Source organism: Mixophyes fleayi, chromosome 10, assembly GCF_038048845.1.
Source record: "Mixophyes fleayi isolate aMixFle1 chromosome 10, aMixFle1.hap1, whole genome shotgun sequence".
Classification (NCBI taxonomy): Eukaryota; Metazoa; Chordata; class Amphibia; order Anura; family Limnodynastidae; genus Mixophyes; species Mixophyes fleayi.
In genome coordinates, this window is record NC_134411.1 from 59154543 (window position 1) to 59180125 (window position 25583).

The 25583-nt window shown below is 40.9% G+C and overlaps 1 protein-coding gene across 1 annotated transcript in view; it reads right to left on the reverse strand.

Moving 5' to 3' along the window:
- Window positions 1-5429: 5429 nt before the first annotated feature.
- The window catches only part of NFATC3 (nuclear factor of activated T cells 3), a 200332-nt gene continuing 180178 nt past the window's right edge, over window positions 5430-25583 (reverse strand). Inside the window, exon 10 of the mRNA XM_075188817.1 lies at window positions 5430-5893. Within this exon, the coding sequence (XP_075044918.1) occupies window positions 5796-5893 (98 nt within the window). The 3' untranslated portion in view covers window positions 5430-5795. The remainder of the gene's footprint in view (window positions 5894-25583) is intronic.

Consider the following 25583-nt stretch of genomic DNA (forward strand, 5'->3'; position numbering starts at 1 on the left):
CAATTCGCCCAGGCATCTGGTCAATCAACTTCTGGGCCACATACTAGTGGCTGCCCAATCTTGCCTAATGCTTGGAGTTTGTCAAAATTTGTGGGTTTTTGTTTGTCCACCCGCCTCTTGAGAATTGACCAATGGTTCTCAATGGGATTAAAGTCTAAAAGTTTCTTGACCATGGAGCCAAAATTTCAATGTTTTGATCCGTGACCCACTTCGTTACCATTTTTCTCTTATGGCAAGGTGCTCCGTCATGCTGGAAATGACACAGAACTGATTGTAGCGCTCACCTTTCCTTCTCCGGACAAGCATTTTTCCAGATGTCCAAAACAATCAGAGAAAATGACTTTACCCTAGTCCTCAGCAGTCCAATTCCTGTACCTTTTGCAGAATTTCAGTCTGTCCCTGATGTTTTTCCTGGAGAGAAGTGGCTTTTTTGCTGGCCATCCTCCAAAAGTCTGCGCCTCACTGTGCATGCAGATGCACTCACACCCGCCTGCTGCCATTCCTGAGCAAGCCTTCTTCACAACTAGTGAACCGCTCTGCTTGAATTTCTTGATGATCTGATAAATGGTTGATTTAGGTGCAATCTTACTAGCAGCAATATCCTTGCCTGTAAAGCCGTTTTTGTGCAAAGCAATGATGACTGCACGTGTTTCCTTGCAGATAACCATGGTTAACAGAGGAAGAACAATGATTTCAAGCACCACCCTCCTTTTAAAGCTTCCAGTCTGTTATTCTAACTCAATCAGCATGACAAAGTGATCTCCAGGCTTGTCCTCGTCAAAAGACCCACCTGTGTTAACGAGAGAATCACTGACCTGATGTCAGCTGGTCCTTTTGTGGCAGGGCTGAAATGCAGTGGATATGTTTTTGGGAGAAAGTTCATTGCCATGGCAAAAAGGGACTTTGAAATTAATTGCAATTCATCTGATCACTCTTCATAACATTCTGGAGTATATGCAAATCGCCATCATAAAAACTGAGGCAGCAGACTTTGTGAAAACCAATACTTGTGTCATTCTCAAAACCTTTGGCCAGGACTGTATAATTCTACAGACATAAGTATTTCTTTGGCCATAACTGCTTGATATACTCTTGGACATTTTTCAGATCTGCAAGCCTACTAAATAATGTTTTCTATACATTCATGCCTTAATATTTACATTAGACAAATACAAAAGAGAAAATAATATAAACATTGTGTGCCTGATTCATCTTGGAACACAATTTGGGCCAAAACAAAAAAATGGACGTAACTTGCATGCAGAACAAGGGGAGCTCGAGAAAGGATAGGCACATGCTTATGTGCAATATCAAATCCCATCAGAACATATGCACATTTTTTAAAAATTTAATATTTATAACTATTAACACTATAAAAGTTCATTTAAATATATGTAAAATATATTTTTTAATGAAAATATAATTAAGAATGTTCTTAATGTGTACTGTACATAAAATGCATTTATATAGTTTCTCTTACTTATAAACACATGTTCAGTCATCACTATCAGTCGACTTGTACACATGACCTGTTGCTGGTGCAAATGATATGGCTAAAAAAACGGACCCAAGAGATGCCCAGAGCATGAATTGGACGAAAGTGCATGCATTCAACCTAGCTGTTCCCGCCCTTCACTTGGTAGCGTTTTGACATGAACTGGACGCAATTGGATTCATTCACTGGAGTAAAAGCAGTTGCTGAGCATGCGCAGAGCAAATTTACGCAAGATACAGCACGTAATGGAACTTATTTCCAAAGATGAATAAATAACTATATATTTAAGGACTCTTTACTTTAATTCACGGCTCAACCAGATTAAAGTGAAATCCTGTGAAGCGTTCAGAACATAACACCATAAGGATGGCTCACCAATCATGGAGCCATCAGAATAATAATCTAGTGAAGAGCCACTGAGTTTAATTCAAATAAATAGGAAATCAAAGCATTTGTCGTCTGAGTAGACAGACCTTCCAACTGTAGTAATGAGATTACAAACATACACTATATGGACAAAAGTATTTGGCCACACCTGTTAATTATTGAATTGAGGTATTTCAATCAGACCTGTTGCCAGAGGTGTATAAAATCAATCACCTAGCCATGCAGTCTCCATTTGCAAACATTTGTGATACAAAATGGGTCGTTCTGAGGAGCTCAGTGACTATAAGTGGGGTATATGATGCCATCTTTGCAATAAGACAGTTTGTGGAATATTCCACGGTCAACTGTAAAAGATATTATTAGAAAGTGGAAGTGTTTAAGAACCTGAGCCACATAGCAGAACACCACGTAAAATCACAGAGCGGGGGGTCAACAACTGCATGGTGCGTAAAAGTCACTAACGCTCTGCTGACTCAATAGCTGAAGAGTTCCAAACTTCCACGGGCATTAATGTAAGCACAAAAACCGTGCAGCAGGAGCTTAATGGAATGGGTTTGCATGGTCGAGCAGCTGCATGCAATCCTCACATCACCAAGAAAAATGCCAAGCCTCGGATGGAGTGGTGTAAAGTACAGACACTGGACTGTGGAGCAGTGGAAACATGTTCTGTCGAGTGACAAATCACGCTTCCTTGTTTGGCAGTCAGATGGGTGAGTCTGGGTTTGGCAGATGCCGAGAAAATGTTACCTGCCTGACTGTATGCCAACTGTTTGGTGGAGGAGGGATAATGGCATGGGGCTGTTTTTCAGGGTTTGGGATAGGTCCCTTATTTCCAGTGAAGGGTAATCTTAATGCTTCCGCATACTAAGTCATTTTGGACAATGCTATGCTTCCAACTTTGTGGTAACAGTTTGGGAAGGCCCTTTTCTATTCCAACATGACTGTGCCCCAATGCACAAAGGAAGGACTACAAAGACATGGTTTGATGAATTCAGCGTGGAGGAACTTGACCCACACAGAGCCCTGATGTTTACCCCATCAAACACCTTTGGGATGAACTGGAATGGAGACTGCAAGCCAGGCCTTTTCGTCCACCAGCGCCTGACCTCATAAATGCTCTACAGAATGAATGGGCACAAATTCCCACAGAAACACTCCAACATCTTGCGGAAAGCCTTCCAAGAAGAGTAGAAGTTATCGCTGCAAAAAGAGGGACCAACTCCATTTTAACGTATTTTAATACAATGTCATTACAGTCCCTGTTGGTGTAATGGTCAAGCGTCCAAATACTTTTCTCCATATAGTTTATATAGGATCATCAAATTCCATAGCACTTTACAACCAGATGAAGGCTGCCTAAAGAGCATTGTTATAAAGTAGGGCTAAAAATACAACACAATCACAATGCCCATCAAGGATAAGACATTTTAAAGAAATTAAGAAATTGCACAAAAATATTTATGGAGATGACAAAATTGACTGCAATAACTACCAAATTGGTCTACTTTACTCAAGGTCTGACTGAGATAGTGGATGCTTTTAATAAGTAAAAAGTGTTTTTTTTTTATCCTGTGCTTTTATATCTGATTTATTTCTCAATGAGTCCTTAGAATGGGAGTGTGGAAGGAAATTAATAAGACAGGAAATTGCGGATGTTTTGGGGAATTTGGAGTCACCGTATTTAGCCCATTTTAAATCAGGTGCTATGATTTGTATGAACAAAACTTAACCTGATGCAGATGATGGGCAGAAGATTTAAATTATTACCATATTTAGATTCTTCAGTGGTGCAGAATGCATTGGATCATGAAGCACTAAACTTTATTACACTTCTGCATGTCTAGAGCAATGTAAAACCCAAAACATTTGTGTGTACATTGTCTTATCATGCACTGTGTGGTCCTCCGAAATATCAGTACAGCAACTCTGCACAATAACAAAAAAACAGGGTAAATATGTTTGCTAATCAAAGCTATTGCATTCCAGTCATAGTTAAAAACTATTTATGGAATACACAATTTGGAAGGAACTCTTTTTGTGAATCTTAGTATTTCTCTAAACAACTGGATTAAACAAAGTATTAAGTGGGACGAGAAGAGATAATTGAATACAAAAGGCAAAAGTGGGGTTCGAGAATGCCAACAGCTTAAAAAACATGATGCTGGATAACCATTCCATTTGGCATGTGACAGACAATTTTTTTCTAGTTGGTCCATTAAGCGGTGTTTAGTTATATAGCGTATCCTCAACTGTGGACAAAATAATGGTGCACATCAGAGTAAAGGTGATAATAAAACTCATAAAATTGGTATGGCCTTACATAGGAGAAAAACTTATACCTTGGTTGATTTTATTCTTAAACACATAAAAGATTGAAAAAGAAGAAAAGACACATACATTTTATAGTAAAAGTGTATTGCATTAAATACAAATTATTTAAATAACCAAGTCATGCCCACAGGCTTATGGTCTCAAAAAAGCATTAATATTGCATGTGGCATTAAGAATCCTCTCACATCCCTCTTCATTGGCAATAATCATCAATCACCGTGCTCCTATTCTGGTTGTACAGTATAGAAGAATAGTGTATTTTGGGCAGCAAGCAGGCATATGGAAGCCTCAGGAGATTTAATTTGGCTTTCCAATATATACCAGTGGAGTGAAGAAATAAAATATCGGAGGGTGGAACAGTAGTTAGCATTGCTGTCTCACCGTGCTGAGGTCAGAGGTTCGATCTCAACATGGACCCTATTTCTGTTTGTATGGTCTCTCCCCATGTTTGTGTAAGCTTTCTAGGAGTTAGAGATTTTGCCAAAGAGATCAAAAAAACATACTGGTAATGCTTTTAACAAAAAAATAGTACCCTAGTTTTTCAATATATTTTAGCTGTACTGTTTTGTCATTTTTATTTGTATTTTATTCACATTGTTACATTATTAAAAGTTGTAGCGCAACAAGTTTTATTTCCCAGTCTCCTAATGTTAAAAAAATGCAATAAATTTAAAAACATAATTTTGTACATTTTGATTGTCAAATGGTCATATTACAAGTTCTCAACAGTCACACTACTGTTTCTGACGACAGATAGCTTGTTACATTTATATAGATCTATGCCATTTGATCAATGGATGATTCCTAAATTAAACTATCTTAAATTATTAAAACAAAACACAGTTGGGATATCATTCTTTAAACTAAATTAAAAAGGACCACTAAACCTACATTTTGTCTTACATAAGAGACATATGAATAACACACACACATTATATATATATATATATACATATATATATATACATATATATATATATATATATATATATATATATATATATATACATACATACACACACACACACACACACACACTTTTTCATATGGGTGTTTTTTTCTTCTGCTTCAGAAGCATTTTTAGTAAACTGCATCTAAAACACTTGCTCATTGGGTTCTAGGCTTAGCAGAAAATTGCTCATAATAGAAAAACAGCTTGCACTTCACTGCACAGCAAATGTAAATACAAAGTGAAGTATGTCAAGGTACACATGTATTTGTGTTTCATAGCTGAAACTATTTATTTTAAGATTTAGTGATCCATTAAGAAAAGAACATTTACTATTCCACTTAGGGATGACAATTTATGGCTGTAAAAGTCAAAGTAAAATTTCAACACAATCAACCCCTCCACCTAAGAAATAGAAGAGTGACTGTGAATGGCTCCAAACCAGCAATTACTTATGTCCATGATATACAATATAGAGAATTTCTTTAAGTAAAAGTTACATTTCCTCAAAGAGACATAAGAAAGGCAACAAAGCTGGAAGCACAGAAGGTTGGAGACAAAGATCAGGATGCAACGGTGATAAACCATGGACTTTTTGATGACATCTTGTTTTTGCTACTGCCACAGAGAATTCTATACTGTATCAAGTATATTAGACATCACAGGCTTATGGCATTCTCTCTGTGTCCTCTCCACTCCATCAGACATGTCACGTCCTATGATCTCATTTACTGTAATAAAAAAACAAAACTTTTACCTTTAGAGCAAATTAGTATTTTTTTGTTTGTTTTTAAAAAAAATAAAATTAAATAAACTCATTACACTAAAACCGAATTATCATGCTGCCAAATATAAAACTATTAATAGAAGCAAAAAATATTGAGAAACACTTGAATAATAACTGTAAAACCTGCAATATTAGTAATACAGTAATTTGTTTACTAATTTAATGGTAACATTCCAGTCGGTGGCAGTCATTATTCCGACCCTGTAAATGTCAGCACTTAACCTGCCGACATGAAAATACTTGCAGTATGTAGACAGGTGGACAACGTCTTCGGAGGCATTCACAATGTTGTCAATAACAATGCCAACATTAAAAAGACCAATGCCGTCGGCTCTAGTGTATAGCAGTAAGAGGACCTTGATCGCTAGCTTGCAATATATATGAAAGTAGTATTTTGATACATCAGGTTAAGTGCCAAATGTTGCTATCTGGGTAGACCAATATGCAATGGCATATGGCAAAAAATTTCCATACTGAAAACCAAAAGGTATTGACTGTATTGAGTCAGTGTGGCACTTTCTTGTGGTACTTATTGCCAATTATATTTTCTATTTATAAAAGCAGAAACGGTTTCTTTATGCAGGAGTTTTACTGTGAAAACATTTCAAATATTAATGGTATAAAAGTATTAACCTTTGCAAATCTTTTCTAATACAAAAACACCTGTGCTCAAGTGGAACAAATGGCCAACATGACCTATAACCTGTTTTGATGAAAAATGGGAATTTATGGTGACAGGTCAACGTTTGAACAACTAAATGCATTAATTCAGTTTACTGTTAAAGATTTTATTTTGAAAAGCAAGTAGGCATCCTAAGAGGTGAGCCTCATTTACACAGCATTTTCCATGTGGTACATTTATGGTGCACAGACAACCCATACACTTCATACATAGAACTCTGTAAACAGTACCGTTTGCCAGGTTGGATAGAAAGTACTAGAGTGTGCATAAATTATATTGCATTTGACACCAGCTACCACTGATATCAATATGATATACATGAGCAGGTAAACCATGCGCTTGAAACAGATGTTTAACATTAAACTATAATGGGGAGTATATGTGAAAACTGGAACTCAGGAAAAGGGTGCAGTAAACAATAGCAAACATATTCTATCTGCCATGTTTAGTGCAGCTTTAGAAAACATTAAAAAAATCTGAATTGGTTGCTGAACCTTTTCCACTAAATGTACCCCATAGTGCAATGTGAAACTGATCATTTTTCAATTGTTCATTGAACATTAAGATTTCTGAAAAATCCTATAACTTCTCTACACTTTACTTCCTCATGTTCTTCTGTCAAAGCCAAGAGTAAAAAGACATTTTTAATGAGTACTAAGTATAACTCAACATACTGTTATTTGTATGGTGTACATCTACAACTTATTCATGCTCCAATAGCTTTCTTGATCAATATGTCGTTCTGACATACATTCATGAACTGTTTGGGAAAAAAAAACACCTTGCTACCTTGTATATGTTTAATACAGTTCTCAAATTACATTGTGAAAACATTCTGTAATTAAATGTATAACTGTCAGTGAAGGTAAACCGCAGTTGAACATGATGATCATTGATAAATAAACAACTTTGTAGATATTCGTTCAAACATGATACAAAAATATGGAGTTTTTTTTAATGTAACATACCAAGAAAAAATGAGTCCATGTGTTACCAATATATTTTGGTAACATTTTCATCTTTAATCATTTCCCTCCTTTTGTATATGCCCTTACTTGAATCTTTATTTGCATTACGGTTAAGTGCTGATATTTCATATTAAATGTTTACACATTTGACACACTGTCATAATGACTACAAAAACCCCAAAAACTCAAGCCAGGAGTTCAGGTAAATCAGGTATCATAGTAAAATCAGGGTGCCCTATGCATTTTGTTGCCCCGACTTTGCTAGTACCAGTCTATGCTGGCAGCAATTTGAGAATTTTAAAATAAAGGCAGTAGAAGTGGCAGTATGGCCCACCACCGTATTCCAGCCCAATTCGACCACTGCCATTAATTGAAAAAAACACCAACAGATAGGGCTGAAAGAATGTTTTTCCAAATACATTTAGTTGCTTTATCTGCACTTGGAATTAGCTTCAGTTTCTAAAAAGTATAAGACAAAACAAATTACAGCAAATAATTATGAATTCTCTTTGAAGTTGAACAATAGCATCATTTTTTATTCTTACACAATACTACATGATATGGTATTATATATAACTGCTACTAAAATAAGTTTCAGGCTAAAAAGTGATTGTATACGATAAGAGTTTCTGTAAAAATAATAATTCTATTTTGATACAAAGTGGATGCCAAATATAGCTAATGCCACAAGGCAAGTGTGAATAAGTATATTTAGCAACAAGCAATACTAATGAGACCGTTTCAACTTTCAGGTTTAAGCCTACCTTGCTAAAACTAAACTAGCATCGATGTAGAGGAAGGCACTGTTGTTCTTGTTTATCTTGTGGTATCAAAAAGGTCAAATACAAAACATTTTCCAAACTGCTATATATTTTTGACAGTACAGTTTATAACATTGGTGGTCAAGTTCCTAGATTTTGGGGCTCCACATGTGGCCTATGACTCACTACATTACATTTATACAGTGCATTTGACTAGAGTCTGAGCACCATATTTTACACAGCATTTTTATTGCATGTCCAGAATGTTCTCAGTTTTGCAGTAGGAGCAGATGACACAACTTTTAACCAAGCACATAATCAGAATGACCTCAGTAGCAAAAATATATTAATGAGCATGCAAATACTGTGGGGATTGTGAGCATTAGTGAGGACAAGGTTGCATGAGAGTGGGGAATAGACGAAATCCACAGACTGAGATAGTGATATTAGCAGTTCCCGAGTAATAATGCTCCAGTCGACATATTGTAATGTCACAATATGAAACAGGTCAGCCAGCAACAGCAGAGCAGAGAATATTCTCTTAGTCAAGTAACGGTACATGTAGACTCAGGTCTGGCAGTACCCTAGCCAGGGGTGTTGTTAGCTTCCCAAGAGACACATTGCACATGTCTACTGTGACGAGATGGCTTACTTCTCCACCCGGTCTGTAGGGTGAAGAGGAAAGTTTATATGGATTCCCTTCTCACCGTGAGTATACGACGGTTACTGACCACTCCTACCGGTGTCACACACGCCGACTGCAAATGGCAACTGCACAATAGTTGTAGGAGAAACCGGCTGCCGCCACTGGGCTCCTTTGCTGCACCCAGAACTGCTTACTTTTGGGGTAGCTGGTATAGCTGCTGCAATGCTTCTTTGCTGTGGGCTGGCTGGTACCTTTTGACCGCTTACTATGGATGAGGACTGCTGGGTAGTGGGCAGAGCATTAACACAGGGAAGCTGGGCTCAACACAGGACAGTCAGCGAACGGATTAGAGTGTAAGCGCTTATTTGTTGGTCAAAGGATACAGCAGGTAATTGTCACAGGCAGAATCTTCAAGCAGTAATGGTTTATTGCTCAAGAGTCCTGACAAGAACTTTTACACACCAGTTTGAGGTACTGGTGATCACCCAGAAGTTACAGATGGAATGATGCATTACATTGTCAAACAGAGCTTTTTATACAGATTCTGACACAAATCCTGGCTGGGTGTAAAACTAGTCCATTTTTCCGAGCAGGCACCGAAACGTCTGATATATTACATCAAAAAATTTGACAATGGGATGTGATATTTTCTCTACATTTTTGTACCTCTGAGATTTTTAGAGAATTATTTAACATCATTAATTTTATTAGGTTTTTAGTGTTTCAGGGGGAAGGATACAGAAATAGATATAACATTATGTATCTTATCCACATAGCAATCAACAAATTACATATCTTTCTCTAGCTACTTGTGGGGTTAGAAGTTATTACAGCTGGGAGATCTTGGTTGAGAGTCAGTGAGGTATTTACCAATACTGAATCTGTAGAACTAGGCAAATCTGTAGGATGAATAAGTTTGGAGCTCTCACCATCTTTTGTGAATACACGCCATGACATCCACTTAACAATGGGGGAAGAAGGTGCTTGAGTATGAAGCGTCTAATGTCTCCATGCAGAAAATAAAGTGGATTTTCGCGATTACCTGGTGAAGCTTAGGAGAGAGCGGCTGTTTCCACCGTAACTTCAGCTCTTGCGATTATTAAAATGTGACCCCATACATATCTATGATGTTTAGATAATTGGTCAGGGTAGAAATGTATGAGAGCCACAAGAGGGTTTGGGGATAATTAGATGGAGGTCACCTTTTAGGCTATATCAAAGATCTCTTGCAAGATTGGTTGGATGAATGGGCATGACCAGAATACATGTAAAACAGCTCCACATCCTTGCCAACAAAATTTAGGATGATTAGGCCAAATTTTCTGTATGCATGCTGGGGTAAGATAGGTGTAATAAAGTATCTTTAAGAACATTTCAACATGGTTAGTGTCACGGGCACTAGGAGTCTTTACCCAGGATATCACCAGAAGATGGACTTACCAGAGGAATATAGTTGGTAATATGGTACTCTGGTAGCAGGGTGACAACGGAACAGGAGAAACAGCAGATGGTGAGAGAATGCTCGAAGAAAGTCTATGACTAGCAGCACTGGTAATGAGTAGATGACTGTACACGAGGAACTAGATGGACAAGGAAACGTGAGGAAAGTCAGTGGTCTGCGTATAGCAAGTTGTACCACTGCTATAGTGAGGAGGAATGTCCAGGAGTAGCGAGGAGGTAGTGAGAGTCAGCGGTCTGCGTATAGCAAGTTGTACCGCTGCTTATGTGAGAGGATACTTGAAACTGGTGTCACAGGGAACAGGAGTCAGTGGTCTGCATCAGCAAGTTGTACCACTGCAATATATATGTGAGGAGGGGCACGAGGAGATGAATGTAATGCAGAGTATACACGGGCACACAGAACTTGATCCCACGATGATATCCACAATACAATGATAACTGAGCAGCACTGCTTAAGTATACAAAGTCACAATAACTATCCAGGCAATAGGAAACAAAGTCAATGGTAGCAATAGCCTCAGTGGATAGGAGACTCCGGAGGAGAACACAACACAGTCCAGATGGATATGCAATACACAAGCAAAGTCAATGAGAAGTATGCATACCGCGGTTCAGGAGAGCAGGCTGTCAGAAGACGTGCAGGGATACCTGAACGGCTGAAGGCCGGCAGGAGGAGAGACCACTGGAAGGTGGAAGCGGTAATCAGGTTGGTGCAGCGCACAGCAGGTAAACCAGCATGAACGAGGCAATACTCTGGAAGCAGTAGTAAGTGGAACTGGAACATGAAGAACACGGGAGAGTTGAGGCGGTCTGATATCCAGTAGTAGAGATGTAAGCAGCGGAGCGCTGACCCGATGAACACAGGAGAATTGAAGTGAGCAGGAACTCAGTAGAAGCAACGGAGGCAGCGGATAGGAATCAGCTGGTTGCAGACACGATGAACACAGGAGAGTTGAAGTGAGCAGGAACTCTGTAGAAGCAACGGAGGCAGCGGATAGGAATCAGCTGAGTGCAGACACGATGAACACAGGAGAGTTGAAGTGAGCAGGAACTCTGTAGAAGCAACGGAGGCAGCGGATAGGAATCAACTGAGTGCAGACACGATGAACACAGGAGAGTTGAAGTGAGCAGGAACTCTGTAGAAGCAACGGAGGCAGCGGATAGGAATCAGCTGAGTGCAGACACGATGAACACACGAGAGTTGAAGTGGTCTGGAAACCACAATAGAATAAACAGGAATCAGCAGGAGCTGAATACACGAGGAAACACAGGAACACCTTCAGAGGCTCATGGGGAATGAGACTCCAAGATCAGGCAACCAGGTAATGATCACAGGTGGTTTAAATAGGGAGGGTTGCCTGATCATCCAATCAATAAAAAGCAACAGGTACTGAAGGCTTGAAAGGGCTGCACATGCGCAGACCCTCAGGATGGCGGACGGCCACGGTTCCTGAATACACGGGAAGTAGCACTCACAGTCGGGTGAGTGACAATTAGTATATTTTAATATTGTAGATAAGTTGCTATAAATAACACAGGTCTGCAAAAACAAATTTTGGGACAGCGCTTTTGGTTTAGTTGACTGATTCTTATGTTTTTTGGTGCGCTGAATCCAAAAAAAGACAGCCGTTTTGTCCTTGGACATCAGGTTTTATCACAAACGGGTGGTCATCGTTTAAAAGAATCTCTTAACGCAAATATTTTATTTACATGAAAAATATTAACTCATTTGCACAGGTGACGACAAAATTAACACCACACTCAAGTAGATTGCTTGTGAAATGGTCTCCTTCAAGTACACCGAATGAGCAACAGGAATGGATGCATAACGGCCACCATTATGAAGTAAAACTGCTTTTAAGCTTCTTTTGGAAGAGTCAATGAAAAGCCTCCATTTGGAAGAATCATACTGAATGTGGAACTGAGCCATCAACCCCTCTAAATCAGAGCAACACACCAAATTGCCCTCATGAAAAAAGTAAGACAAAGTATTTTTCCCCGATGTCTGTACCATGCAAAAGATGTACCTTTCATCAACAAATTTTTGCTTTTAAGGCTAGAACCAAGTAATTCAGCAGATTGCTTAGGTAGATCTAGGTCTCTCACCAAATCATTGAGTTCTTCTTGCGAGAAAAGTTTTGGTTCGTCAACTACAACATCTGAAGAACTTGATCCATCTTCGGGCTGAGGTACAGTTCCATTCTCGTCAGGCCAATTGACTTCATCCAGGTTTGTAGGAGGGTCGGGCACAGGGACGTCTGGACCATGGGGAATGGGACGAATAGCAGAAGGAAGATTGGGATACGTGATGGTGCACTTCCACTTTGAATTGTACCCTTCACATCACAGGAACAGAAATAACAATCATCACTATGATTCTTTTGCTTGAGCCACATCATAGGAATTCCAAATCGAAAAGCTTATATCTTGCCTTTTGACCAATTACGAAGATCTTCGACGCACTGCTTACATACTTTATGAGGAGCCCAAACTTTATCTTGGTCACCAAGTTTTAATTTAAAATAAACTTTAACAAAATTCGTAATATTCAACTGCTGCTTTTTCACCATGAACTCTCCACATATGAAACAGAAACTGTCAGGCGAATTTACACACTTTCTTGTAGGCATTGCGCTAATTTTGAACCACACAGACAATAGCAGGATGACGACTGAAATGAAATACAAGATTGTGGAGGAATCAGAGAACAAGTTAATGCATGAAAGAACATGTCCGGGCAGGCCCTAGCAAGCACACTCAACAATGCAGTGATTTACCATCAGGACCAATAAACATGTATTTTCATGTTTTTAGGAGCACTGGCAGTGAAAATAAATTTGTTTTTCCATGTTCAGTTTTTTTCCACCAAGTATGATGAATTTGAAATTTAGCGATTTTCAGCTACCTGTTTGACCAAGGCACATTTCTATTGTGAAAAAACCTAATGTCCCAGGAAAAAAACTATGGTCATTTTCGAATTCAGCGCACCAAAAAACATAAGAATCAGATAAAATTATGAAAACAGCTTTTTGGCTGCAGACCAGTGTAATTTCCCATTGAACCGGAGAGAGGGAGATGGTGAGATCTGCCTCCCATCTAAATTGGGAAACAAGTTTAGAGACACAGGACAATCCAAGAAGATATTGGTACCAGGATGTAATGCCACCTTTGTTTCCTTTAGTTAGTTTAGTGTGGAGAAGAGGCGGGGATGGGGCAAACTGATCGTTTTGACAACAAAGATTCACAATCCAACGTCGCAGCCACAGGTATTTATAAAAATCTTTGTGAAATTCCATAGGTATTCTGCAATTGAGCAAAGGAGCAGAAGCCCCTTGGGCTAAACAGAAGTGCAAGGATGGGGAGTCCAGACTGCACCGAAGTGGTTTTATCGAAATCTGGTAGTAGGGCAGAGACCATGAGGAGAAAGATATTGTTGGTCGGACAGGCAAAATCTGAAGATGTACCTACTGCTCTATCCTAGACCTTGCATCAGTGCATCAGTAATAGAGGTCAGAGGATTGGGCAGAGGATTGGGCAGGTGAGGCCTAAGTGGCTTGGGGAGCCAAATTAAGTCAGGCAAAGAAAATCCAATGCACAGAGCCCTCTCCATATCCACCCAAGGATTTCGCATGGTTGGGAGGGACCAATCCCTAATCTGTGAGATAATAGATGCTTCCTGATATATAGAAAGTTCTGGCAACACTAGGCCACCTAGTTTCTTGGGAAGACCAATACGGGTGCAGGAAAGTCTAAAGGGTTGTCCTCTCTACACATAGTGAATCATTAATGAATGTAGGGCAGACATGAGCTTCTTTGGGATTATGTAAGTAATAGTCCTGAATAGGTACATAAGTGTGGGCAGTAGCATCATTTTAAAGGCTGTCACCTGACCTAATCATGATATTTCGTATGCCATCCAAGAATTGGATATTTTGTAGAGTTGTGTGATTAAAGGGGGATAGTTAACCTCAAAGACCTCTGAAATGTTTGCAGGAAATTGGATCATCCTAGATAAAACAATGATTTCTCTCTCTCTCTCTCTCTTTCCATCTATTTATACCTAGTCTTTAGGAGGGGCAATGATTCTAAAGGGATATTAAGGGGAAGCACTTCAGTTTTGGTGGTGTTCAGTTTATAATATGAAGCTTGGCTGTATTCCCTTAGAATGTGGTGTAGCGGGTCTAGTGACGTTTCTGGGTCGAATATAAATAAGAGAATGTCTTCAGCAAAAAAAAAAAAAAAGACACAAACTGTGGGTGCGCCCCGCCCCGAGTACAGAATATACATATTTTGGACTGTCGCAAAAATATTTCGCCAGAGAATCGATTGCTAAGACATAGATAAGGGGTGATAAAGGGACATCCCTGGCGTGTTCCATTTGAAATAGGAAATGTTGTAGATAGAAACCCATTACTAAAAACTTTAACAGAGGATCGTTGGTACAGTGTCATGATTGCCTGTAGGATGGTTCCCTGGAACCCTAACTTAATTAAGTTTTGCCTCATAAATTTCCAGTGCAATCTGTCATACGCCTTCTCCGCGTCCAGAGAAAGCAACAGCAGCTCAACACCATGCCTTGAGGCATGTTCAACAATATTCAGGACTCTCCTCGTGTTGTCCGATGTCTGGCGTCCCTGGACAAAGCCCATCTGATCAGGGTGGGTGAGGGAGGGGAGGAGCGAACTGATCCTGCAAGCAAGCATTTAAGCATAAATTTTCAGGTCTGTGTTGAGAAGAGCGATTGGCCTATATAGTTTCGACAGTCCGTTCCATCTTTCCCTGGTTTTGGGATGGTTACAATTCTGACATCCTACATCTCAGGTGAGAACCCGCCACAGTCCGTACCCTTATTAAATAGGCCAACTAGACAAGGTCGTTTTGGAAAATGGTATAAAAATCATTAATATAGTTATCCAGGCCGGGGGCTTTGCCTTTCAGGAGGTTTTTAATGGCTCCAATTACTTCAACCAAGGTCTGTTTAGGGCTTTGAGCACATCTGTGTTTATTGAAGAGAGGTGTAGATGTTAGAAGATGTTCTGTATGTCAGTAGAGGAGGGTTGTAGAGTGTTTTGGTCATCTTTCAAGTTATAAAGGCCTGTATAGTAGTGTGAAAACAAATTTGCAATATCTTGGGAGTTCAAAATTTTAACCCTGTCGCCTCAGAGAGATGGCGAATGCAGTTTCTAGCTTGTTGGCCTCAAAGTTTTCTCACCAACATGCGACCTGCCTTAAGGCCTGTGGTGTAGAATTTGTGTCGGAGGTGGGAAAGGGTGGCCTGGGTGCGAGCTAAAAGAAGCTGTTGAAGTTGGTGTCCGAGTTGGATCAGGTTATTCTTAGTTGTATTAGACGGGGTTGTTTTATTGCTTGCTTTTAAAGACCATAATTTTAGCCTTGTTAAAACTCCCGTCTGGTCCACTGTCCTGCCAGCAAACGCATCTCCTCTCTGGCACTAGACCTAATCATGCACAATATCTGGGGCAGCACAGTGGCGTAGTGGTTAGGACGTCTGCCTCACAACACTGGGGTCATGAGTTCGATTCCCGACCATGGTCTTGTGGAGTTTGTATGTTCTGTGTTTGCGTGGGTTTCCTCCGGGTGCTCCGGTTTCCTCCCACACTCCAAAAATACACTGGTAGGTTAACTGGCTGCAATCAAAAATTGACCTTAGTCTCTCCCTCTCTGTGTGTGAGTGTGTGTCTATAGTAGGAAATTTAGACTGTAAGCTCCAATGGGGCAGGGACTGATGTGAATGAGTTCTCTGTACAGCGCTGCGGAATTAGTGGCGCTATATAAATAAATGATGATGATCTCCTTGAGAAAGTCCTATTCTCTGGACAAAATGAGTTGGAGAATACTTTTCACCGCTTCTTTTTATATTACAAACTGCATCTGAGGATTGGACATACAGCTCTGTGAGGATCCGCATCGATATACAATCTAAATAACGAACCTTAGGCATTAACTGTGGCCACAGCAGGACTTTGTACACTAGACCAGACGGGAGTGTTAACAAGGCAAACAAACATTTACCTGTTGACACAAGCAGAGACGAAGCTTGTCTTACAGACTCTGGAACGGTCAGACAAACATCGGTTGTAAGAAGCATTTTACTTACACATATCATGGTAATGTATTAGATGTGACTATTTAGAAATAATCCCCAATGTGTTCTTGAGACACAAATCGGAATAACACCTAACTGTTGGGGACAGCATCAGTAGAAGCCACATAATTTAGAGTTCACCACATTCAAGATTAAGGAGCTGATCTCAGTTTATCCATCATTTACAGAGCACAATAACATTTCTATACAGACATGAGAAAGGTGTGCATCCCCTTTGACACAGAAGAGCAGACCGACTCAAGATTTATACAGGTAACGCCTATTTGACTCCAAGCATACGGCCACCATATACTATTACATTATTTGTATGTAATCAATAGGATCTTTTCTTCCAGTTTTTTGATGGCTCGTGCGGATGAGACTTTCTTTTTTTTATTAAGGGAGACTTCCACATGTGAGCACAGGAGAACCGCATATGATGTTTTAATTGTCAAGGATTAAAATCAGTTTGATTTTAACTCATCTGAAGGTTTTAAAAACTCTAGCGAGGGGCTACTAACATAGGGTCAGTTAATTGTATTTTTAATATACACACGATAAGCTTTCTATGCTTCATCAAGAATCTCCGCAACAGGCTTCAAAATGCAAATCATTCCTCGTAAACATAAAACATTGGCAACTTTTGCTTGCACACTTCTCTTAATTTTTTTTCAAAATATCTTGCAGATTTTTAGAAGTGTAGACCAACCTTTAATGTAAGCATCCAGACAATCCACTAAACTTTACTTACTTTGTAGCGTGTGTGATTAGTGGGGGGTTAATTCATGAAAGTGGTCACATGGTTATTTGAACCAATGTAAATAGAAGTCTTAGGCTGTTTGAGGCTGTTAGCTAGTGAGGATTTTTACAAATGTATTAACAAATTTAGTTAGTATAGTAAGATATAAAAGAGATGAACAGGAGGGGAACATTCTATCTGAAAACACTGCTACATGAAGACAACATTCCACAATCGGTTGTGAGCTCGGATATCCTCCACCACCTGCATTGTCAACTGACTGGACACTCCTTGCTGATCGGTTTCTTACACTTATTTTTGGCTGCTGTAATTTTAATATGACTTGTTGATTCCACTTATGCTGCTTGTATTCCCACCTTTAAACTGCACTGTTGCTCCACTTAGCTTGAATTGTCAACTGCCTCCCTCTTGTCCTGTGGACTTACATAACTAGCTCAGTGCACCTTGTATTATGCCTTATGTTATACATTTGCATTCTAATCATGCCTAATGTCACTGTCTAATCTGTTTTTCTAAACACACCCATCTGCTATCTCTACTGTCCTAACTGTTTCCTATTTCCTGGATCACACTTTTACATATTTTCTTCCTCTTTTCTCTCCTTCTAGCGCTGCACTCTCTTGCTTTACTCACCTTTCCTGTTCTCACCATTTCCTCACTCCACGTGTAAGCTCTTACCGTCCTTGATTTCTGTATTACTTTCAACTGTCTATTCCACACCTTCTCTAGCTTTATCATGATTTGCTCCTCTCTCACTTCTGTCCTCTCCCTCTATCCCCCTGCTTCCCTTGTCCAACCTTTCCATATTCTTCCTCCTCCTCACTCTCCCTTCCCATCCCCCTCCCTATTTCACTCCTCTTCTCTTCTGTGCCCCCGATCTGACTCGCTGCCCCCTCCACCATCTTTCACTCCCTCCTCCTTTTCCCTACTCTCACCCTTTCACTCTTGTCCCCTTCACTGCTCTTCTCTCAGCGTTGTTCTGTTCCTAGCTACCACCTCCATCTCTTTCCTCCCAGGAAATCTATTCCCTCACATCACTCCTTTCTGCTTCTCCCATTTATATACCCCCTTATCTGCACCATCTCCACTCCTCCCCCACCTCTTGCTCCCCTGCCCTCTGTCTGTTTCTCGTCCAATTCAAACCCTCTCTCCCTGTCATGCCCACCGCTTCATATTATACTCGCCCTTGCAGTCGAGCAATCCCAACAATCTCATCCACATCTATCGTCTTCCCTCTCTTCCTCTATCCACGGTGGCTTAGTGGTTAGCACTCCTGCCTCACAGCGCTGTGGTCATGAGTTCAATTCCCGTCCATGACCTTAACTGTGTGGAGTTTGTATGTTCTCCCCGTGTTTACGTGGGTTTCCTCCGGGTGCTCCGGTTTCCTCCCACACTCCAAAAAACATACTGGTAGGTTAATTGGCTGCTATCAAAATTGACCCTAGTGTGTGTGTGGGTGTATGTTAGGGAATTTAGACTATAAGCTCCAATGGGGCAGGGACGGATGTGAATGAGTTCTCTGTACAGCTCTGCGGAATCAGTGGCACTATATAAATAAATGGTGATGATGATGATATCCTGTGGTCTCTGGAATGCCAGGTCAGTCTAAAATATTGACTTCTATCCATGATTTCTACCTCTCCTGCTGCTCTTTCATTCGGGGGCTTGTCTGCATACTTCTCTCCCCTGTTGCACTTTTCAGGTTCTTACTCCTGAACCCTCCCTCTCTTTTCCCACCTTTGAGGTACACTCTATCCACCAATTCCACCTCCGTGATGCTGTTATCTACCGTCCTCCTGGTCCGATCTCAATTTCTTGATCACTTTGCCACCTGGCTCCCTCCCTCATGTTGGGGGACTTTAATAGCCCTATAGACCCTGCTGCCTCCAAACTTCTCTCCCTCTCCTCCTCCCTTGGTCTCTCCTAAAGGATCTCCTCTTTATCCCAGTGCAGTGGCCACTCCCTTGATGTTTTTTTTTTTTCACACTTTGGTACTGTCTCCGACCTCATTAATTCACCTTTTTATCTCTCGGACCACCACCTCTCCACCCCTCTCGCCGTTCCCATCCCCCAAGGTTACGCTCACCAGTAATATTGACAGTTGATCCTACCATATTCTCCTCCTCCCTGGGCTCGCTCCTCTCCCCATCACCACACTCTTGCCCCGATGAGGCTGTCTCCTTTTACAATCACACTCTTACCACTGTACTTGACTCTCTAGCTGCGGCTGACACCATCAAGCTTCGTTGGTCCCCACCACAACCGTGGCACTCAAAATTTACCCGCCATCCTCAAAAATGCTCCCGCAGGGCAGAACGGGCTCTGGAGAAAGTCACGCACTCATGCTGACTTCCTGCACTTCAAGTTCACACTTGCCTCTTACAGTATGGCTCTATCACTCTCTCAACAATCCTTCTTTAAGGCTCTCATTTCTTCCCAATCCTCGGCTTTTTGCCACCTTCAACTCCCTCCTCTCCCCTCCTCCCACTCCCCTTCCACGCTCTCTGCTGTCGACTTTGCAACCAACTTCACCTCCAAGATTGAGTCAATATGTCATGACATCTCCCAGAAGTTACTTCTTACCCCACCCTCCACTGCGGCAATCTCCTTTCTCCCCTCCCCACTTGCTAGCTCAATCTCCTTCTCTTCCTTTACTCCGGTATCTGCAAATGAAGTCCATACCCTTCGCTCTTCCTCACTCCCCTCAGGACCCAATACCCTACCACCTCCTCCGCTCCCTCTCTCGAGGCCTGCTCCCACCTTGCCCACCTCCTCAACCTATCCCTCTCCTCTGGAATCTTCCCCTCCTCTTTTGAACATTCTCTTGTCTCCGCCATACTCAAGAAACCATCCCTTGATCCTCTCTCTCTTACAGCCCTATTTCGCTTCTTCCTTTTGGATCCAAACGGGTTGTCTACAACCGTCTCACCTCCTTTCTCTCCTCACTCACTCTTTAACCTGCTCCAATCCGGTTTCAGCCCCCTCCACTCCACCGAAACTGCCCTCACTAAGGTCACTAATGACTTTCTCTTCGCTAAATCCAAAAGACACTACTCCCTTCTTATCCTTCTTGACCTCTCTGCTGCCTTCGATACCATTGACCACGCAGTCCTTTTGCAAACTTTCAAATCTATTGGCCTATGTAACACCTTCCTCTCACCTCAACAACTGCTCCTTCTCAGTCTCTACTCATGACTCTACATCCCTCCCTCTTCCCGTTCCCCAAGGTTCCGTTCTTGGCACCCTGCTTTTCTCCTTCTACATCTCCTCCCTTGGTGTCCTCATCTGCTCCTTTGGCCTCCAGTACCACCTCTATACTGATACCTAAATTTATTTCACCCCCTGACCTCTGCCCTTCCCTTTTGTCTCGTGTCTCTCGGCCATCTCATCTTGGATGTCCCAACGCTTCCTTAAACTCAATATTTCCAAAACAGATCTTATCGCCTTCCACCCTTCCAGGACTCTCCCACCCCCCTCTTTATTTTTGTTAATAACACTACCCTCGTTTCTGTCCCTCAAGTCCGATGCCTTGGGGTCATCCTTGATTCCTCCTTTACCTTCAATCCTCACATTCTGTCCCTCTCAAAATCCTGCTCCTTCCACCTTCAAAATACATCCAAGACACGCACCCTTTCTTACCCCGGAAGCAACGAAAACCCTTGTTCACTCGCTTGTAATCTCGCTCTCCTTGACTACTGTAACCTCCTTCTCTCTAGCCTACCTGATTCTCACCTTGACCTTCTTAAGTCTATCCTCAATGCTGCTGCCCGCCTAATTTTTCTCTCCCGCTGCTCTATCTCTGCTATCCCCCTCCAACAGTCATTACATTGGCTCCCCATGGCCTACAGAATTAAATTTACTCACCCTCACCTTTAAAGCTCTTAAATCAATCCTTCCCTCCCTCCCTCCATCTCCAATCTCATCTCTACCTACACTCCTAGCCATCCCCTCCGCTCTGCCTGTGACCACAACCTCACTACTTCACTGATCACCTCTTCCCACTCCCGTCTCCAGGACTTTGCCCGGGCTGCACCCCAGCTGTGGAACGATCTTCCACGTTCCATCAGGTTAGAATCTATTCTCAAAGGCTTCAAGCGTGACCTTAAGACTCACTTCTTTATTGAAGTCTATCAGTCCTCCTAACTCCCTTGTCTTGGTTCTCTCCCCCAGTTAGTACCAGACTATTTATGTCTCCGCCTTTCCTTTAGGATGTAAGCTCTCAGGAGCAGGGCCCTCTTTCCTTCTGTGCTCCTTCTACTATTTCATCACCCTCTGTACCTCTTGGCCTGCTTCCATAGCCCTGTTTTCTTAAGCTTCTGCCTACTTCTCGCTGATTTCTCCCATCACTTTCACTCATTGTCCCAGAAATAATTTGCTTTGCATTACCATGTTATTTGTGTATATATTTTTCATATTTTATGTATCATGTTGTGTCATAGGTCACTGTTTTCTGTATCTGTCATGTACGGCGCTGCTGACCCTTTGTGGCGTCTTATAAATAAAAGATAATAATAAACTCTTCCAACGGGTTTCAGCTGGCATAAGTTTTGGAGCACCTGATTGCCTGTAGAGTGCATTTGCAAAATGGTAGTTGTGACATATTCTCTCAGGTTAGGAAAATGACAGTCATTAGGTAAGAGATTCATAAGATGTTCTGAACAGCCATAGGTTATTACATTCATTTTTTCACAAGTCACACATCTGTGAAACATTACGTGCATTATCTGTCACAACTGAACACACAAAACACTTCAACGCTTCTTCACATTTCTTGATGCTATTAGATGCCAACTCAGCCAGGAATTCTGCTGTATGTAAATTTTCTGACGTGTTCACAGTATCTATCAAATACGTACCCCTGTTGCAGCTGTTACGCAAACTATTTGTTCATTATGGAATTTTGACCATCCATCGATCCCTACACAATTTTATTTTTTAACACTAAAAAACACTTTTCTTCCTTGTAAACAGTGCCCTTGTAATGTGTTTGAGTTATTTAGCCTTTAAGATTGAAAATGTCAGTTGTGGTTTTCTCCTGTCCTATAAGGATTGTTCGGGGAGGAGTTTGTGGTGTTTTAGCTGATGTGAAATAGATTTAGAACCTCTAATCTGATTCACCTTCCCACCATTTCTCTTTTGTGCATATGAATTTATTGTATTGGTACGGATCACTCAAATCAAGATCACAAGTAACAAGAATACGTAATACTACCAGGGGGGGTGCCCTTATAATATTTTTTTTTAAGACGACAATGCCGTGCCTGTAGGCATAGCATAAAAAAAAATCCATTTGGTTTCGAACAAGATTTAAACCATGTTTTAAACAAATGTAGTTTAAACCATCCACCCCTGCTCAATATGCAGGTATTCTCATGGGCAGAGCTAATGTCAACATGGTGGGCCATTACATGAGTGCGCCCAGTTTTCCTGGTAAATTGGAGATGCAGTTTCTCCAACAACTTCACCATCTTCCTTGTTTGGGTGTCAGATACACCCCTATTCACACTGTCTCTACCCCTTGGCCTTAACTTTTGCTAGTAAGTCAGGAAAGGTGTGACTTGGGGTCATCAAAGAGCGGGCAACAGCATGCCCTACTTTCAGCACCAGGTACACCTTCACCCAAGTTTATGTGATAAGTGCTGTGAACCTAAGTGGATTATGAAATCAGTTTATCAGATTTGATCGATGAACATAAAGAAGGTGTTCACATAGTAGTCAGAGATTTAAAACTGGGCCATGGATCCCCAAGTGGACACGAGGGGCATGGGAGGTAGACAACCGCTGCGAGAAGCCAGAGAGACTAGTGACATTTTTTTTATGAACACCAACTGATTGCCTCATGGAGCCTCCTACACCCAAATGGTATAGATTTCACATAATACTCTGTTCCACACTCTTGCTACTCCAGAATGTACTTTTTTTTTGTTAAGCATAGACAAATGGACAACTGCATCATTAGAGGGAAGTGTATACAGCTAGGTTTGTTACTTAAAAAACAAAGGAAAGCTCTTGAGTCCCTCCTTTCCAAGATTAAAACATTGGAGACCAGACACAAAGGTTCCCTATCCCCAGACACCAACATAGAACTTGAAACAGCTCAAGCTGCTTTAAATAAACTAATAGACAACAGATCAAAAATAGTTTTCAGGAAATGCAAGAATAGATTCTTCCACTGGGCAAACAAACCGGGACAACTCCTCATAAGAACTCTTTGTAAAAAAAAAAATGTGTCCAGAATTACATTGTCAGGGATGTGTGGGGCTCCCCATGTTTTAAAGATAAGGACATAACAAAAGCATTACATAGCTGTGACCTGGGCCTATATAACCTTGAAGCCCAAAGTCCCCACTCACTTGCAGCTTGATATCCCAATGCCATCAGATTATTTGAAAGAAAATTGAGAATTATACTCACCGTTAATTTCCTTTCCTTGAAATACTCCATGGCAGCCCTTACAATGGGTTAATCCCTGATCAGCTAGTGTAGACAGGAAGAATTATGTCCTATCTGGCCCCTACATAAGGCAGCGCCTCCTCTTCCTCAGTGTCTTTCGTAACTTCCCAAGCCGTCCTATACATAACTACAGAACAAGGGTGGGAAAATATAGGGCTGCCATGGAGTATGTAAAGGAAAGGAAATTAACGATGAGTATAATTCTTAAATTTCCTTTCCCTACTCCATGGCAGCCCTTACAATGGGATATACCAAAGCAGTACAATAATTGGGAGGGCAATAAAACCAACACCGTAATAAAGTCAAAACAGAAAAATTTATTCACAGTGCTTGTAGGAGAATCTTTCTACCAAACTGTGTTTCTTTAGAGACTGAAACGTCAAGAAGATAATGTCTAGAAAAGGTGTGCGCCGACAACCATCCGGCTGCCTTACAGATGTGTCAGTTGCCGATGCATGTGCTCTATGTGCCCAGGAGATCGCTACCGCCCTAGTTGAATGAGCTTTCAGTATTCTAGGTACCTCATGCCCTTTCCCCCTGTAGGCCTGTGCAATCACTTCTCTGATCCACTTTGCCAATGTGGATTTGGATGGGGCCTGTCCTTTGCGAGGACCTTCCGGAAGAACAAATAGTGGCTTTGTATTCCTCAGATTTTTTGTTCTGATGATGTTCGTAGAGATAGCCCTCACTAGGTCTAGAGTGTGGAGACGTGTTTCGTCACTATTAGCGGGATGAGGATAGAGAGATGGCAGAATCAACTCCTGATTGATTTGGAATGAGGATACCACCTTGGGTAAATAATCCGGATTCGTCTTCAGAACCACTATCTTCATAGATATTCAGAAAGGGTTCTTCACACCCTAAAGCATGTATGTCTCCTATTCGACGAGCCGAAGTGATAGCCACCAAAAAGAGTACCATTAGAGTGAGGCATCTAAGAGATATGTCTTGCAACGGCTGAAAAGGATCGGCTGTTAAGGCAACCAAAACAATATTAAGGTCCCAAGGGGCTAAGAATGGTTTCTGTCTTGGGCGTAACCTCTTTAGTGCTTGAAAAAACTGGAAGATAAGACTCTGGGACGCCAATTTGATATCAAGAAGGATGCTAAGGGCAGAAACTTGTACCTTTAGCGTAGCAGGTGCTAGTCCTTTAACAAAACCATCTTTGAGAAATTCTAACACAACGGGCACATTGACAGACATGAGATCCTTCGCCATGTCCCCTGCCCAACAAATACATTTTTTCCAGATTCTGTAATAAATCATAGAGGAGTTATTTTTCCTGGCGTGAATTAGAATGTCGAAGAAAAAAGAGAAAAGCAGGTGACTGAGGGACACTCAGAACAATGGATGAGTGTATTTATTTGAATAAAATTCAATTTTATTGATATACATTAAAATTTATTGAATAATTCATCCTATACATATAGGATACGTATAGGATGAATTATTCAATAAATTTTAATGTATATCAATAAAATTGAATTTTATTCAAATAAATACACTCATCCATTGTTCTGAGTGCCCCTCAGTCACCTGCTTTTCTCTTTTTTCTTCGACATATATTACATTTCAGATGTATGGGTGCACCGTTCAGGATGTTGTTTATTATATTATAAACATCCTGTTTCTTGATAGGCTATAACATATCAGAGAGCCTATCAATAGACTTTGGTGTGAGAATTGCCTAGTGCGGATACTTTTTTCTCTCTTTACAAACCATTTAAGTGAATTAGAATGTCTATTACTTCATCTGAGACCCCTTTTGATTTCAGCAATTGCCTCTCAGTGACCATGCCA